This window comes from Nerophis ophidion, linkage group LG08 (genome assembly GCF_033978795.1).
Source record: "Nerophis ophidion isolate RoL-2023_Sa linkage group LG08, RoL_Noph_v1.0, whole genome shotgun sequence".
Classification (NCBI taxonomy): Eukaryota; Metazoa; Chordata; class Actinopteri; order Syngnathiformes; family Syngnathidae; genus Nerophis; species Nerophis ophidion.
Window position 1 is genome coordinate 68376276 of NC_084618.1, and position 19355 is coordinate 68395630.

At 41.4% G+C, this 19355-nt stretch overlaps 1 protein-coding gene across 4 annotated transcripts in view; it reads right to left on the reverse strand.

Annotated features, from left to right (window-relative positions):
* Positions 1 to 453: 453 nt before the first annotated feature.
* Positions 454 to 19355, reverse strand: part of LOC133558293 (dual specificity protein phosphatase 3-like) — a 34201-nt gene continuing 15299 nt past the window's right edge. The window contains exons 2-4 of one of the 4 annotated variants that reach the window (XM_061909551.1): positions 16206 to 16438; positions 6565 to 6770; positions 454 to 947 (exon numbers count right to left, since the gene is read on the reverse strand). In XM_061909551.1, coding sequence (XP_061765535.1) covers positions 885 to 947; positions 6565 to 6770; positions 16206 to 16438 — 502 coding nt within the window. In that variant the 3' untranslated portion in view covers positions 454 to 884. Of the gene's footprint in view, positions 948 to 4316; positions 6506 to 6564; positions 6771 to 16205; positions 16439 to 19355 lie in introns of those variants that run through there. The other 3 variants (XM_061909553.1, XM_061909552.1, XM_061909554.1) reach the window with 3 other exon arrangements.

A 19355-nucleotide genomic window follows, 5' to 3' on the forward strand; every position in this document is an offset into this window, starting at 1 on the left:
AAATGTGTGGTGCATTATGAAGCGTAAAATAGGACAGCGGAGACCCCGGACTGTTGAAGGACTGAAGCTCTACATAAAACAAGAATGGGAAAGAATTCCACCTTCAAAGCTTCAACAATTAGTTTCCTCAGTTCCCAAACGTTTATTGAGTGTTGTTAAAAGAAAAGGTGATGTAACACAGTGGTGAACATGCCCTTTCCCAACTACTTTGGCACATGTTGCAGCCATGAAATTCTAAGTTAATGATTATTAGGCCAAAAAAAAGAGTTTATCAGTTTGAACATGAAATATGTTGTCTTTGTAGCATATTCAACTGAATATGGCTTGAAAAGGATTTGCAAATCATTGTATTCTGTTTATATTTACATCTAACACCATTTCCCAACTCATATGGAAACAGGGTTTGTACTTGGCATGCAGTTAGTGACATTTAAAGGGAGTAAAAAGCCAGAGTGACAAGTCAGCCGTTTATTTTGAATAAAGTTGAAAGTCCAATATAAGAAAAAGAAGATTGCAGTCTTAAACCAAGTGCACTTCAACAAAGCCTTGCCTTCCTGTGCTGATGTGAACTAGACAAAAGCCAACAACACACCTTGTAAGGCTTGTGGTGGGCTGCCGTGTGGTCAAATATGCAGCGTGGTGGTCAGTCCATGAGCACAAAGACAGGCAGTGGACTCTTACAAAACCAGCGTCCGCCTCCAAGGCCATGTTGTCGGTGCTTTGAGGGAAAGTCTCAGGTGGAGGGAAGAGAAGGTGAGCCAGGTGAGTGTGGAGTATCACTTGTCAAACTCAGCAGTCTTTCAGTCCAAATTAGACCACGGGGGACGTCACATGTGTACTCCAAGAAAACTGTGGGAACTTATTTGGGAGTCAAATGAAGTAACTTACGACTTGACTTGAAAATGTGAAGCTTTCCCAATCCTCCCTGCTAGAAACCAGCGCCCACACTAAAGATGGGGGCGGCAAACAGAAAGCACGTCACCAATCATGAAACTTTCCCAAACATCCCTGCAAGGAGTTCATCAAACGTTATAATATTTACAGAACACGGAGACATAAATGCAGCAAGTCACCATTTCAGTGCAGGTTATAGGACAAGACACACGCTTCACATTCAAGGTTTCGCAACAATAACTTGGCGCCGTGGTGACGCCAAGCACACCGGGACGACGGTCACGTTTCCCTCAAGCAGAAGGCGTACAAGGCAATACATTGAGCAGACAGCAGGTGGCAGTGTTGACTTGTGAGGAGGACATAAAGACTAGCAGGAAGTGAATGAAGGGCTGCTTGTAACTTGCTCAAAGTGACCCAGGAATACAACCACAACACTAGCTTGTGTTACCAGTCGGGCTTTAACCGAACATACACTTTTTATCTTTTATTTTATACCTAGGGCAGGGGTCTCAAACACGCGGCCCGAGACGTCATTTTGCGGCCCGCACCTTGATGTGAAAATGTAATGTTGGTGCGGCCCGCGAGTTTTATATGAACGGCGCTTTACAGAGTCGTAATGTACCCTCGATTTTTCAGAGAGACTCCCAATTACCAGGGGTAATCATCCTCCTGAATATCACCCAAACCAACAATATTAAGGTGGCAACGTGGAGGAACTGCCTTTGGCGTCCTCTACAGCCCAGCCACGTGCTACATTTGGTCTCTGTAGACCCATGGATGCGACTGCAAGACGTAGTTGATCAACAGCCACACAGGTCACATATAAACAGCTTTAACACTGTTACAAATATGTGCCACACTGTGAACCCACAACAAACAAGAATGACAAACACATTTTGGGAGAACATACGCACTGTAACACAACAGAACAAACCCCCAGAATCCAATGCAGCCCTAACTCTTCCAGGCTACAATATACACCCCCGCCCCCTATTGTAGCCTGGAAGAGTTAGGGCTGCATGGGATTCTGGGGGTTTGTTGTTGTGTTTAGGCTGTGTTACTGTGCGGATGTTCTCCTAAAATGCGTTTGTCAATTTTGTTGGGTGTGGGTTCACAGTGTGGCGCATTTTTGTAACAGTGTTAAAGTTGCTTATATGGCCACCCTCAGTGTGACCTGTATGGCTGTTGACCAAGTATGTCTTGCAGTCACCTGGATGGGTCTACAGAAGCCTCATACAATATGTGACTAGGAAAAGCAGATGAGACGGCAGGTTGTAGAGGAAGTTAAAGGCAGTGCCATCACAGCACAACCTTACTATTGTTTTACGGGTGGAAAACGTGTGAATGATTTCCCCGAGAGTTTGTAGGGAGGGGCACTGATATTCGGGTGTTTCCCGAAAAGATCGAGAGAGTATGTTGCCAGGGCGGGAAAGTCATACAAAGAAGGGGACTTCATTAAAAAGTTAGATGTGTGTTGGATAAAAAAATCATCTTTAAGATGAACTTAGTTTGGTAAACTATAAGTAGGTTAGACACACTTCATGAATGTGACGGACGACTAATCCAGTCTTAGTATTTGGTCAAACAGCTTGGGAACCCCTGCTTTAAATCAAATGTCTGGGTTTTTGGAACTGCTTAATACATTATTTCTAAGGTTTTTGGGAGTGGAGAAGAAGTGAGGTACCACTGTGTTCACATGAAGTATTGTTGATGATAGTCCTCCTAACTTTGTTTTAGGGAGCGGAGAAGAAGCGAGGTACCACTGTGTTCACATGAAGTGTTTTTGATGATAGTCCACCTAACTTTGTTTTTGGGAGTGGAGAAGAAGTGAGGTACCACTGTGTTCACATGAAGTATTGTTGATGATAGTCCACCTAACTTTGTTTTTGGGAGTGAAGAAGAAGCGAGGTACCACTGTGTTCACATGAAGTATTGTTGATGATAGTCCTCCTAACTTTGTTTTTGGGAGTGGAGAAGAAGTGAGGTACCACTGTGTTCACATGAAGTATTTTTGATGATAGTCCTCCTAACTTTGTGTGGTCTCTGGGTCACCATGAGTGTGTTCCAACAAACAACAGGGGTTGGCCAAAGGACGCCCCCACCCCAACATGCTAGTATTCTCCCTGCAGCTCCACTTGACCTCCCCACATCTGGCAGCCATTAGTCGGGTCTGAAGCGCTGGAACACATTTAGCCGGCTGTCTAGCAAAGAAGGCGAGGATGTGAGAGCGCCCCCTAGCAACAAGGCAGAGCGCCTGCCACCTGTGCCTGGACGTCAACGCACACGTGTCTGAGTGACCATGACAGACATGCACATCACATGTGGTCATATAAGTCATGTGACGCTGGCAGGATAGAAGACACACGTTACAGACACTTTGCTCATACATTCATATGTCAACAGTAAATATGAATATACTCATATATAGAGAGAGAATAAATAGTGACTATATGTGCTGGAGTATACTGCCATGTTTCACAGGGAGGTTCTGGTACTGGATGGAGACAGCTGGCAGTGGACTTATTGACTGGGAGATGTATGAAGAATAAATAGTGACTATATGTGCTGGAGTATACTGCCATGTTTCACGAGGAGGTTCTGGTACTGGATGGAGACAGCTGGCAGTGGACTTATTGACTGGGAGATGCCTTCTGCTTGAACTTGTACACCTCACTACAGGTGCACTATTTCACCTTTGCAGGGGCCTCCAAACTTTTACACAAATACTATCAGTTACATTGGCCTATTCAGGCATTTTTTAGCAATTAGTTTTGGAGGAAAATGGTGCATATTTTGTGTGTTTGCCATATCAAAACAAATGTTCATTTAAAAAAAAAAAAGAGCATAAAACAAAGAAAAATATTAGAGAGCCAATTTTGAAATTTCATCTTCAGCCCCCCCAAATTATAAACATTTACACCGACACTGATAAGAGTTTCATGGATGTTGACGGCTTCAAAAAGGCATCCAAATAATAACAACAATAAATAATGTCTCTGCTGCTCAAGCCTGAAGAATAATAACTGGTCTAATGGACAGACATCTGAATACTGAATATTGGTTCTAATGGACAGACAGATCTGTATAACTGGTTCTAATGGACAGATATATCTGAATAACTGGTTCTAATGGACAGATATATCTGAATAACTGGTTCTAATGGACAGATATATCTGAATAACTGGTTCTAATGGACAGACATATCTGAATAACTGGTTCTAATGGACAGACAGATCTGAATACTGGTTCTAATGGACAGACAGATCTGAATAACTGGTTTTAATGGACAGATATATCTGAGGACGATCTAGTGTTGAAGCTAAAGTGTGCAGGTAGTTCTTACTTTCTGCCATACATTCTAAAAATGTTTAAATAAAACATAAATTGAAATGAAAGAGCAAAAAGGTGAAATATAACAAGAACAAGTTTCCATGTTGACTTTAATAACAAAGCGTTTTGTTTTTTTACCTTTAAAACTGTCATTGCTCACAAAATAATAAGTCAAAATCAATGTTTTTATGAATTGTTGAAAATAGTCAAGGCTCCAATTACTTCACATCAAACATTCTAATTTGAATTGTTTTTGTGGGTATCCCATAAAGAATATAAAGTTGTGTTTTTTTTTTTAAATGAAAAATGGTAATCTTTTTTAAAAATCGATGGATAATTCTGAAGCTGAATTGGAGACTTAAAGCTGCACTAAAATACTTTTTTCAACATATTTTGGAACTTTTGGGATGATACAACTAGTTTTATCATGGCCTGAAGGGGTCTGTATGGCTTTTACTGGCACTTTGAGGAAGGGGGCAGGAACCCTGACACACAAAAAAACTACAAATGTGCTGACTTGCTTTCATTAGAAAGATGGAGGTCGATGGACCGCCTGCGTGCCGACAGAAACCTAAAAGAAGAAAAACTCCTACGTCTAACTACTGCTCTCATGGCCGAAACTCCGAAACAACCAAAGAAAGGAAAAGTTTTGTCCGAGGAGACCAAAAAGAAAATCAGAGCTTAGAGTCAGGATCAACATTGCTGAGAGGACAGGAATTTCAGAGTGATGCTGATCTTCCTGCTGGACTAGGAAGTGACTTCCTGTGCTCACATCAAAATCATGCTAATCTTAGCAATCTGAAATGTGCGTGGTAGCAATAAATAGCCACCAGCCTGATCGTTCCACTACTACTTCCTTGGAAAAAAACTCTTCTTTGCTTGGGACCTGCATCTGCCCCGGTACATTCTTGGTAGTAGCGTCATGTTTGTAGAACGATCCCATGACATGATACTGTCTGCTTTTTAATATCAGCCACAGGAGGCAGAATATCTGTGACAATACTACATCCTGTCAGTGTGACGCTACATGCGCTAGGCATCATGGGAAATGTGGTATTTTTCTGGCAAATCAACCAAAAGTGAAAGTTGTAAAGTGAGGCTTTAAGAGCTGAAAGAAAAAAAATGCATAACTTTTTTTTTTTTTTTTTTTTTTTTTTTTACACTTTTATGACCGGGGATCTGTTTTTATGTTTTTTGAATGATTGACCTGTTTAATTCACATCAAATATTCCACTTTTTGGGGGGAAATATTGCACATTGTGTTTTTGCTAGAACCAAACTGGGTTTATATTGACAAAAAGGGCATCAAACATATGAGTATGTTTTTTTAACTTTATATTGACATACAGATCTGAAGTTAAAATTAAAGTTGATCTCGAGATGTTAGCGTTAAATAATAATAAATATGTAAATAATGACTCATTTTGAACATTTTCATGAGTGGTCGGGCTATAAAATCAATATATTGCATTGGGTTTGAAAATGAAAAGAACAAAATGGCCCAAAATACTTTCATTGTTGAGTGGAAAAAGTTTGGACACCCCTGACCTGTAGTGGAGATTTGTAAAGTCGACCTTGTGGACCTCCAGGGTGGCGAGATGGCGTGTGCCAGCGAGCCAAGAAAAGTTGATTGAGTGGCGTAGATTTGGACTTTTGGGATTCCTCTGGTCACTGGCGGCAGTGGCGTCTCTGGGAATGATTGTGCTGGGAACCTTAACTTCTCAACGAGACGGAATGCTTGAAGTAGTTTGGCTCTGTGGGAGGTCAGATGGCATCGGATGGCATCAGATGGCATCAGAGGGCATCAGAGGGCATCAGATGGCATCAGATGGCATCAGATGGCATCAGATGGCATCAGAGGGCATCAGATGGCATCAGAGGGCATCAGATGGCATCAGAGGGCATCAGAGGGCATCAGAGGGCATCAGAGGGCATCAGATGGCATCAGATGGCATAAGAGGGCATCAGATGGCATCAGAGGGCATCAGATGGCATCAGATGGCATAAGAGGGCATCAGATGGCATCAGAGGGCATCAGATGGCATCAGATGGCATCAGAGGGCATCAGAGGGCATCAGAGGGCATCAGATGGCATCAGAGGGCATCAGAGGACATCAGAGGGCATCAGAGGGCATCAGAGGACATCAGAGGGCATCAGATGGCATCAGAGGGCATCAGAGGGCATCAGATGGCATCAGATGGCATCAGAGGGCATCAGATGGCATCAGATGGCATCAGAGGGCATCAGATGGCGCGCAATGAGAGAAGCCGGGGTGCTGGTCTGCGGACAGACGTGAAAGGCATGATGGGAGCTTTTCATTTGGTCTTTAGCTTGCCCACCTCGCCGTCCAGCCGGCCCTCCTTGGCCAGCGTCTGGTTGAGTTGGCACAGCAGGCGCAGGAAGCCGTCGTTGGGGCCGATCTCCCGCTTCAGTCGCACGGTGGCCACCGCCTGCCGGACGTCCATCCTGTGGCGCAGCATGAGGTAAGCCACCACCATGGTGGGCGAGCGGCTGTAGCCTTCTCTGCAGTGCACGTACACCTTGCCTAAAGCGTGCGCACACACACACACACACACACACACACACACACACACACACACACACACACACACACACACACACACACACACACACACACACACACACACACACACACACACACATTTCTGGGTCTGCACCTTTGTCAGGGAAGCCGAGCATACTTGCCAACCTTGAGGCCTCTGATTTCAGGAGGTGGAGGAATGGGGGCGTGGTTAAGAGGGGAGGAGTGTATATACAGCTAGAATTCACCAAGTCAAGTATTTCACATAATATATAAATAGAAAAGAAATACTTGAATTTCAGTGTTCATTTTTTTACACACACATAACACTCATCTACTCATTGTTGAGTTAAGGGTTGAATTGTCCATCCTTGTTCTATTCTCTGACACTATTTTTCTAACCATATGCGTGTACAGTAGATGGCAGTATTGTCCTGTTTAAAAGTGTCACAACATTGCTGTTTACGGCAGACGAACTGCTTTACGGTAGACGAAAACGTGACTGCTGTTGTTGTGTGTTGTTACCGCGCTGGGAGGACGTCAATGAAGTTTGCCTAACAATAAACTCACATAAGAAACCAAGAACTCGCCCTCGATCATTCGACAGTTATAACGTCATTGGGCAGACAGGTTATTTGTATTGTGGGAAAGCGGACGTGAAAACCGGCCGTCCTCACTCAGGTCCGCATGGAGTTGGAGGGGGCGTGGCCTCCAGCTCCGCCTGAATTTCGGGAGGTTTTCGGGAGAGGCGCTGAATTTCAGGAGTCTCCCGTAAAATCCGGGAGGGTTGGCAAGTATGATGCCGGGTACCGGAACTACTAGTTCTTTAGCAGCGACCCAATCACGTAAAATCCAACGGTCCCATGTCACGGTACCTGGGTTGCACGTGACCTCACGCCCAAACTCTCTGCTCTTACCAAAAGTAAGTCTCTTCTTTTTCCAAAAATGCGCTAGCTTGAAGTAAAAACACATTGGCTTTGCTATTGACATGCTGGTGATTAGCATTAGCTTGTCTTCACAAAAACTATAACCAGGATAGAATCAAACAGCTGGTGCGTAAAAGCTAGAATACGTACAGTATTTACACTTTTTGGGGCGCAACAGACTGAAGTGACATGCCAAGGCAGCATAAACGAGACTACTGTCATCTGACGTCCTGGACTTGCAGGCTATTGTCCTACTTGAGACTTACAAATGTGATACAGCAGTTATCATCATCAGATGATTTTAATGAGATGTAATCATCAAAAACAATTATTCCTCACTACAAGTACATACTTTTTTCTTACGCTTTAAACCCTGCGAGGCTAATTTATAGACGTCTTCAATGTTCTGTGTTGGATAGTTTTGATTGGACCTAAGCAGACACAGAAAAGGCAGGCTATTGTATAATTTATAGATGTCTTCAATGTTTTGATTGGACCTAAGCAGGCACAGAAAAGGCAGGCTATGCCACCAAGTGGGAGAATTCCCTTACTGCGGTTTGAAAATGTACTTCCTGTTTTTTTTTAATGCCTTTCTGTAAATATAATGAACACATGAATTACCATAAATTCCACTCTATAAGCCACTACTTTTTTTCCTACGCTTTGAACCCTGCTGCTTATAAAATTGTACAACCATAATGTTTTGTATTCAACAAGTCTTTAGCAACAGACACTGAAAAGGTGTGTCATTATTTGTGCTATGGCGCCACCTTCTGGACGGGTTTGCTGGCTGCAGGTGTTGTGGGTTGATAATGTACTTCCTGTTCTAATGCCTTGAACCGGACATAAAATAATAAATACTTAAAACCGGCCATAAAAGGATTGTTCATTCCTCACTCCAAACAACGTTTGTAAGTTTTACAATACAACTCAAACAATTCTTTCTTACTAAAGCGTCCCATGTGTGATGTCATTCAGAATGTTTTCATACGTAATTGTCTGTCATAACGTAAGATAATCGAGCTATCATCGTTAGCACGAGCTAATATGCTAATATGTAATGTCTGTGTTAGTATTATTGTCAGGCTTGCCTCTGACAGTTTGTTTGTGTTTTACTTTTCCTCTGTGTGTGTTTAGTATTTCCTGTTTTTAGTTCCTATCAGCGCTCTTATTTAGTCTGTTTCCTGTTTTTTTTCCCTGTGCGCAGTTTCCTCTCAGCTGCGGCTGATTGGCACCTGGCCACACCTGGTGTCAATCAGCCTGTTTCTATTTGAGCCTGTTTTTTTCTTCCAGTCAGTTGCTGGATTATTGGATTGTCGATGTTGCTCTTGTCGTTGCTACCTGTCGTGTCGTGTTGTATCCTGTCTTGTCAATGCAGCGTTGCAGTAAGCTATATTTGATTGCGGTTTTTAGCTTACTGCCTTTTGTTCCCTGCTTCCAAGTCATATTTCATGTACGACTTCTGTTTCCTGCTCGAGACCTGCTAGCTTCCACGCTAGGCCTTTTTGGTTTTGCTAGCTTCCATGCTAAGCTCTGTTTATTTTCTAGTTCCCATGCTAGCTCTCTTTGTTTGTTATCCGCCTCGTGTGCGCTTTTTGTTGTGCCCCTTTAGTTTGTTCTTGTTTTAGTATTTTTATTAAATCATGTTTTCCTATTCTATGCCTGCCTCCTTCTCTGCATCTTGGGGTTCGTCACAAACTAACTCTGACAATTATTAACTTGCGGTGGCATTCTTTTTGTATTGTTTCACTTTCACAAAGTCACCAAAATGTCACCGCAGAGTTATTGAGTTTGTTTAGCTGATTGGAGAGCTAGCTTGCGCAGCTAGTGGGTCCATGACCATGACTTCTGTTTTGTTCGATCAGCTGTTTTGCTGCCCTGTCACAGACAGCGTTTGGAAACAATTAAGGGATGTAAATAAACACTTGCAGAATCTTTCTGTGTACATAATTAATTTCACATTGTATATATCTGGGACTTAATAGTCCGGTGCAACTAATATGCGGGGGGAAAATGTCATCTAAAATCTAGTGTGTGTGTGGCGCTCTATAGTCGGGAAAATAGTGTATTATTTATTGACACACAAATGTAGCGAAAATGGGTAGCGTTGAGCACCAATATGGTTTCCCAGGTACCAGGCATGTGTCCTAATCTTCTTTATTGCAAGTTCCAGCAACCTTTCCTCACAGCGGCTTCAATGAGAGTAGAAAAGTTGGACCTGCCGCCCTCTGCACTTGGGAAAGGGCGTCTTTCGCAGTGCGGCATCTACTCTGTGAGTGTAGAAGAGGAGCTTAGAGCATCTCCACTGCAGCTCCTCATTAAAATCCTTGACCTCCAACCTTTTGCTTGCAAATGACGGCCACAAAATGTGCCAATAATGCAAAAGCTGACACTGCGGCAGCACGCTGCTTGGCTCCTGATTTCATGCTAACCTGGCCTTTATGTGCTTCTTACAGCCTGAATGTCATACGTGGTGTAAAAGTTGTTTAAGGAAGCTACAAGTGCAGCCATGTGTGCGCTCCCACAGCCCAATATGGAGCAGGACTCTGGGGGGACTCACAATTAGACGGTCATCTAATTGTCATCTAATTGTCATCTAATTGTCATCTAATTGTCATCTAATTGTCATCTGCCTTTAAGCATACCGGGTTGAAGCAATGTCTGGTCACTGACATAGAGACACACACACTTCAAGTCATCTGCCGTTAAGCAGGCCTGCGCTTATAAATTTGAGTGTGATGTAAGGATACCATCGTGAAAAGCACATTTAATAAAAAAAACATTAATATGGTCTTACCTTTACTTATAAATGAAGTCCATGCACAGCTCCTTCTGATTAAAAGCATCGATAACTTGTGATAACTTGTTTATAAAAGTCTTCCTTATCTTTTAAAAGTCTCTCCGTCTCGATGGAAATCTTCCTTTATTACCTCCCGCTTCGATTGAAAGTCCAGTTTAGAAAACGGTTTTATTTTAGATATGTAATCCTCCATGTTAAAAGTGCAAGCGAGAGGAAAAAATAAAGGATCGCTGCTTGTTGTCACTTCTTCTGCAGCCGAGTAGTCGCAAGAAGGATCACTAGCGCCCTCTACCACCAGGAGGCGGGAGTCATTTAATGACTATTTGACACACGCAGCTACGGTATATTAATAAAACATAGCTGCTTACTGTTTTTTTTAGCATATTCAATAGCTTGGACCTTAAATCCTACTGAATAGCTCTTAATCTTCTTCCCTTTATGTGATTTCAAATGATTGAAATCAGCCTCCTCCATTTTGAAAATGATGACAGGTGAAGTGTCACTCGTGACGTGACGAGTTTGACCCGGTGGAAATTCTAGGCATATGCTAATTATTTTGCAAAACGAGTTTGACCCGGCGGAAATTCTAGACATGCGCTAATAAAAATAATATTTTGCGAAACGAGTTTGACCCGGCAGTAATTCTAGACAGGTGCATACTATATACCCGGCGGCAATTCAAGGAAATACGGTAGCCTTTTTTGTTTTTAAATAACGGCTAACTTTTAGGTAATATATATTGTATACAACACGATGTAGATTTATAAAATACTGGAAGTAGGGATGGTGCCCTTCACATATTAACCAATACGTTAACAAGGACCAGTTTTGGGCTACTTTTGTGTGTCTTAATATTCTTTGTTTTTGATCAAAAATTTTCCATTTTTGTTAACCGCGGTCCAGTTGTTTTATCATATTATTATTATCAACCATGACATCGGGTTGCAATTACAGCTGACATTAGATGGCAGTAATTCATAGTCTAAGGTGAGTTTTTATGTTTTTGTTGCACCCTAAAAGTATTGACACTGTAAATATTGTAGTTGTTACACACTAGTTGTTAAATTATAACGTACATCTTACTTGCAGTTTTCATGAACAATTTTGGAGGTGTTGAAATCGCCATGTAAAACTGCTAATACTAATGAGTAGCATGTCAATAGTAAAGCCAATGTATATTAGCATCAAGCTAGCGCATTTTTGGAAAAGTGGAGCCTTACTTTACTCACGTTGGAGCGTTTTTTGCGTCAATTTCTTAGTTGGCATTGAAAATTGTAACATTAACTTGAGTTAGTTAAAGGGGAACATTATCACAATTTCAAAAGGGTTAAAAACAATAAAAATCAGTTCCCAGTGGCTTGTTTTATTTTTCGAAGTTTTTTTCAAAATTTTACACCTCCCGGAATATCCCTAAAAAAAGTTTTAAAGTTCTTGATTTTCGCTAGTTGCGTTGCGACCGTCCATTTCCCTGTGACGTCATACAGGGCTGCCAATACAAACAACATGGCGGTTACCACAGCAACACATAGCGACATTAGCTCGGATTCAGACTCGGATTTCAGCGGCTTAAGCGATTCAACAGATTACGCATGTATTGAAACAGATGGTCGGAGTATGGAGGCAGATAGCGAAAACGAAATTGAAGAAGAAACTGAAGCTATTGAGCGAATAGCTATTGACGCCATTCGGCCATAGCATGGGTGTACCTAATGAAGTGGCCCATAGCATAGCTGCCTTATTAGCATCGCCGGTAAAATGTGCGGACCAAACGATCAGGACTTTCGCATCTTGTGACACTGGAGCAACTTAAATCCGTCGATTGGTAAGTGTTTGTTTCGCATTAAATGTGGGTATCTAGTTTCAAATGTACATACAGCTAGCGTAAATAGCATGTTAGCATCAATTAGCGTAGCATGTTAGCATCGATTAGCTGGCAGTCATGCTGTGACCAAATATGTCTGATTAGCAAAACTCACCTTTGTGATTTCATTGACTATCGTTGCAAATGCATCTGCAGGTTATCCATACATCTCTGTGCCATGTCTGTCTTAGCATCGCCGGTCAAATGTGGAGACACTCTGGCACATTCAATGGGGGTCTGGCGGCAGACACTTTGGCATCTTGGGGCCAGTGGTGCAACTTGAATCCCTCCCTGTTAGTGTTGTTACACCCTCCGACAACACACCCACCAGGCATGATGTCTCCAAGGTTACAAAAAATAGTCGAAAAAACGGAAAATAAACGAGCTGAGACCCGGTGTTTGTAATGTGAAAATGAAAATGGCGGGTGTGTTACCTCGGTGACGTCACATTCTGACGTCATCGCTAAAAGACCGATAAACAGAAAGGCGTTTAATTCGCCAAAATTCACCCATTTAGAGTTCGGAAATCGGTTAAAAAAATAGATGGTCTTTTTTCTGCACCATCAAGGTATATATTGACGCTTACATAGGTCTGCTGATAATGTTCCCCTTTAAGTCTTAGTCTGCTCTCAGTGCCGCTGGAGTGATGCTGGAGTCGGCAACCGGCCAAGTAACGAAGATATCGTTACTTGCATCATTGGACTTTGGTCATCATTGGACACGGTGGGACCGGCAGGAGTTGGTCAGAGTCAAAAAGTACCGAATAAGGTACACATCCAGAACAATAACCTTTCAAAATGAAGGTGCAGAAATAAGTATGAATAGTATGAAAATGTAAACATAGAAAAAGCTAAGAAGAAGTATTTTCTGCAGGTTTAATGGCAGGAAGTTACAGCTGTGCTCTAAAGGGTGAGCACGACTAAGGTGGCTTAGGTGGTATTAGCACTCTTGCCTTGCATCATTTACACACCACAAAAGTTGATGTTGTATTAGCACTCTTGCCTTGCATCATGTACACACCACATGAGGTGGTATTAGCACTCTTGCCTTGCATCATGTACACACCACATGAGGTGGTATTAGCACTCTTGCCTTGCATCATGTACACACCACATGAGGTGGTATTAGTTAGCACTCTTGCCTTGCATCATGTACACACCACATGAGGTGGTATTAGCACTCTTGCCTTGCATCATGTACACACCACATGAGGTGGTATTAGTTAGCACTCTTGCCTTGCATCATGTACACACCACATGAGGTGGTATTAGCACTCTTGCCTTGCATCATGTACACACCACATGAGGTGGTATTAGCACTCTTGCCTTGCATCATGTACACACCACATGAGGTGGTATTAGCACTCTTGCCTTGCATCATGTACACACCACATGAGGTGGTATTAGCACTCTTGCCTTGCATCATGTACACACCACATGAGGTGGTATTAGCACTCTTGCCTTGCATCATGTACACACCACATGAGGTGGTATTAGCACTCTTGCCTTGCATCATGTACACACCACATGAGGTGGTATTAGTTAGCACTCTTGCCTTGCATCATGTACACACCACATGAGGTGGTATTAGCACTCTTGCCTTGCATCATGTACACACCACATGAGGTGGTATTAGCACTCTTGCCTTGCATCATGTACACACCACATGAGGTGGTATTAGCACTCTTGCCTTGCATCATGTACACACCACATTGGTCTGACTACGCTCCCTTTGAATAAATCCAAATAAAGTGCTGTACTGTCCAGTAGGGTTGCAACTATTAGTCGACAAGAAACGTTGACAATATAATTTTTCACCAAGAATTGTATTTGTGGACAATAGTGGAGGTCGTCATCACAAGCAAAACAAAGTCAGTGCTAACATGTCAAGTGTGATTCTTCTTAAAAACATGAATACTTTGCTCTTTTAGCAAAGTGGACCTTGTTTATGTGGAAGCCTCATAAGATGAAACATACAAGCTATTAAATAGGCAACATTTGAAGAATGAATCCGAGATATAATTCTACACATTAGAGTGCTAAAACTGCCAAGAGTTCATCAATAATCAATAATCAATATATATCAGTGTGCAGATTTTTTTTTTTAAATCACAAAATGTTTTTATTTTAGGGGAAGTTAAATTTTGTGTTTTGTTTTCACTGTTGCTATTTTACAGTGTTTGAATACATTTTTAGCACTTTGCCTTTCCTTTCTTTTAAATGGACAACATTTTATTAGTCATTTTATTTTTTGTAACAGCTGAATGTGCAGCACAGTTACAGTATAAAGAAATATTTATGAATTGAATTAATCATCTCCGTTGCTAGTAAACTGTCGGAATATTTGTATATAAGTTATCACACGACTTGTTTGCTTGGTTCAGTGGTTACTATCCCTTGGTGCTCACAAAGCTGTCTTTGATCTTATCAAGCAAAAGGCGGACAGCTTGTAAATCTCCACTGTGTGCGAAGGAATGCGTCGTAGAGGTGTCGGTTTCTCAGATTTGGACAGCCTTATCAGGACCCGAAATCTATGAGCAGAGATGGGGCAAACCTGACGCCGCTCCAAGCACCTTTAGTTTGAACTGTTAATGACACAGTGCAGCTGCTGCATTATGAGACCCCCCCCTTAGAAGCAGCTATATAATCAGGGAATGCCCCACAAAATGCGTGGGGTGACACTGTACGAGGGTGCAGATCCATGTGCTCTCCTCATGAGCTAAATTGAATCCTGTCTTTGTTTGATTCCTTGCTTCTTGTCCTGTTTAATAGATAGTTTGGTTTTTGAACCAGACATGCCTAAAATAACTTTAGCTGCATTTAGAAGTGGATTGAAAAAAATAGAGACAGTAAATATGTGTACACTTTAATCAACTAATCATAAATATAATGGTTGACTAATCATTAGTTGCAGCTCTACTGTCCAGGTGACTTTTCCTCTTTTAACCACAATTCCTTCATTTTGACTTTCTCTTCTTATGCCAAGCAAAGAATCAACCAAACCTGATAGTTGATACTGTCACCTGATTGGCTGCCTGCGTGTCCCTCCCACTGATCAGTCATCACTTCCTGCTTACCAGAGAGTGTTTTGTTCATGCAACCAACCTTGCTTCCGTACCTCACTTTTCTTGCCACCCAGGCATTTGTTATTGATCTGGATGTGGTGTGACGTGTGCTCACCTTTGTTTGTTATTTGTTGTTATTTGTTGTTATTTGTTGTTATTTGTTGTTTGTTATTTGTTATTGATCTGGATGTGGTGTGACGTGTGCTCACCTTTGTTTGTTATTTGTTGTTATTTGTTGTTTGTTATTTGTTATTGATCTGGATGTGGTGTGACGTGTGCTCACCTTTGTTTGTTATTTGTTGTTATTTGTTGTTTGTTATTTGTTATTGATCTGGATGTGGTGTGACGTGTGCTCACCTTTGTTTGTTATTTGTTGTTATTTGTTGTTTGTTATTTGTTATTGATCTGGATGTGGTGTGACGTGTGCTCACCTTTGTTTGTTATTTGTTGTTTGTTATTTGTTATTGATCTGGATGTGGTGTGTGACGTGTGCTCACCTTTGTTTGTTATTTGTTGTTATTTGTTATTTGTTGTTTGTTATGGATGTGGTGTGACGTGTGCTCACCTTTGTTTGTTGTTTGTTGTTATTTGTTGTTTGTTCTGGATGTGGTGTGACGTGTGCTCACCTTTGTTTGTTGTTTGTTACTGATCTGGATGTGGTGTGACGTGTGCTCACCTTTGTTTGTTATTTGTTGTTATTTGTTGTTTGTTATTGATCTGGATGTGGTGTGACGTGTTCTCACCTTTGTTTGTTGTTTGTTCTGGATGTGGTGTGAGGTGTGCTCACCTTTGCCGTTGTTGTGTGCGAGCGCCTTGTCGATGAAGTCGGCCCCCTCCTCAAAGAAGGCACTGAGGTCAAAGTGCTCCGTGTCGTTGGCCTTGATGCCGTGGTACTCGATGCCGGTGCCGGCGTAGAAGTCGGCGCTGGTGTTGACGTGCATGAAGGAGGTGCCCTCCGCCATGTTCAGCACGTGGGTCACGCCCAGTTTCTGCAGACGCATTGCATTCTGGGCCACGAACCTGCAGGGGGGGGGGGGCACATGTTAGCAGAGGAGTGCTTTGGGAGGCAGGTGAAAGAGGCTGATTGATGGAGAGAAGAAGAAAAGATGTAAAAAGAGAGAGAGTCAGCAGCAGTGATATTAAAGTGGATGTGCTGCCACTCAACCAAGCCTGTGTTTGTGCTGCTTTCTAACAATCTCTGCTGTTGTCTTCCTTTTATACTTTGGCAACTAAGCCGTACAACTGCTTTATCCATCCATCCATCCATCCATCCATCCATCCATCTATCCATCCATCCATCCATCCATCAGCAATCAGTTGCACACTGCTTCATGGCAACAAGCAGTCCTCATGTTTACAAAACAACATCAGCTGACATGCAGAAGTCCTTTGGGAGATGGATTTTAGACTCAAAGTTTGGTAGTTGGAGGTGGCCAAATACAGAAAGGGCACAAAACGAGTGCAGCGTGCAGGGTAGGCACAGAGTACTACATCTACATGTACACACAGTACTACATCTACATGTACACACAGTACTACATGTACACACAGTAGTACATCTACATGTACACAGAGTACTACATCTACATGTACATGTACACACAGTACTACATCTACATGTACACACAGTAGTACATGTACACACAGTAGTACATCTACATGTACACACAATAGTACATGTACACACAGTCGTACATGTACACACATTAGTACATGTACATGTACACACAGTAGTACATCTACACACAGTAGTACATCTACATGTACACACTGTCGTACATGTACACACTGTCGTACATGTACACACAGTAGCACATCTACACACAGTAGTACATCTAAATGTACAAACTGTCTTACATGTACACACTGTAGTACATGTACACACAGTAGTACATCTACATGTACACACAATAGTACATCTACATGTACACACAATAGTACATGTACACACAGTTGTACATGTACACACATTAGTACATGTACACACATTTGTACATGTACATGTACACACAGTAGTACATCTACACACAGTAGTACATCTACATGTACACACAGTAGTACATGTACACACTGTCGTACATCTACATGTACACACGGTAGTACATCTACATGTACACACAGTAGTACATGTACACACTGTCGTACATGTACACACAGTAGCACATCTACACACAGTAGTACATCTAAATGTACACACTGTCGTACATGTACACACAGTAGTACATGTACATGTAGACACACTAGTACATGTACACACAGTAGTACATGTACACACAGTAGTACATGTACACACAGTAGTACATGTACACACAGTAGTACATGTACACACATTAGTACATGTACATGTACACACAGTAGTACATGTACATGTACACACATTAGTACATGTACATGTACACACAGTAGTACATGTACATGTACACACAGTAGTACATGTACATGTACACACATTAGTACATGTACATGTACACACATTAGTACATGTACATAACTTGAAAAATACCTCTATGAAAATGTAAAACTGGAGATAAATACAAATCTAACATGCTGGTACTATTACTGAACAAAAAGACAAATATATGTCTTTAAATATATAGATAACATTTATCTCGAGCATTTTTTTGAGATATAAACCTCATGACATGATGTTGTATTCATAACCAAACATAATCAATAATCATGATTATTAATCCTGATTTCAATATTGATCAAAATGATCTTCATTATTATTTTTGCAGTCCTACTGTAAGACTAGAGCTCCTACATGAGGACTATTTGTACACATATGTGGACACAAAGTGCAGTTACGTCTTATGTCCACAAGGTGCCATCTTGCAAATTTCTCACATTTATTGTCATTTATTTATAGAATTATTTTATATTACTAAGTTTGTAATGCTTGTGTTGCTTTCATTTGCACATTCAACTTTCTACTGAAGGTACGTTTATACAATTTGTGTTGGTTTTTGTTAAAAATAAAACTTGGTTAAAAGATTTCAGTATGAGTACTTTTAAGCACATTTAAAATGGCCGCAATAATAACAATGATGATGATAACAAATGTTCATCCCTACTCGGTAGAGGTGTAACGGTACACAAACATTTCAATTCGGTACGTACCTGGGTTCAGAGGTCACGGTTTGGTTCATTTTCAGTACAGTAAGAAAACAACAAATATACATTTTTTTGTTATTTATTTTACAAAATTGCTAAATCTTCCATCTATTTTCTACGGCTTATTCCCTTGTGGAGTCGCGGGGGGCGCTGGTGCCTATCTCAGCTACAATCTTACACCAAATATATTTTTCTGAGTGGAATATTTGATGTGAAGTAATCGGAAACTTGGATAGCTCAATAATTCATAATAACATTGATTTCGATTCAATATTATGTTTTGAGCAATGACAGTTTGAACAGCTTTGTTTTATTAGTCAACTTTGCAACTTTTTCTAAATTACATTTAGCCTATAACCTTTTTTTTATTTTACTTTTGTTTATGTTTATTTTAATAGTATTTTTAGAATGTGCCATGGGCCTTTAAAACATTAGCTGTGGGCCACAAATGGCCTCCGGGGCACACTTTTGACACCCCTGCTATAGATAGTAAAAAATAAAACCTGATAAATCTATGGATAAAAAGCAGTGCCTGGCGACACATGCTCGTTTATCATAACTCTCTCGCTCTCTGTCTCTGCCCCTCCCTCACCAATGTTGCTGAGCACAGTTTGTTTTGTTTTTAAGCCCTTCTTAACCTTGAAAGTACATTGAAAATACACGCAACCTTAACTTAAAATGCCGGACATTTGAGGAATTTAAGAAACTCCACCCGGACAGCCCCACAAAAGAGGACATATCCGGTAAAAAGAGGAGGTGTGGTCAGTCTATCCTAGCCCGGTCGCTACTAGCATGCTGTGTGTTGTTTCTTTTGCTTGATTGA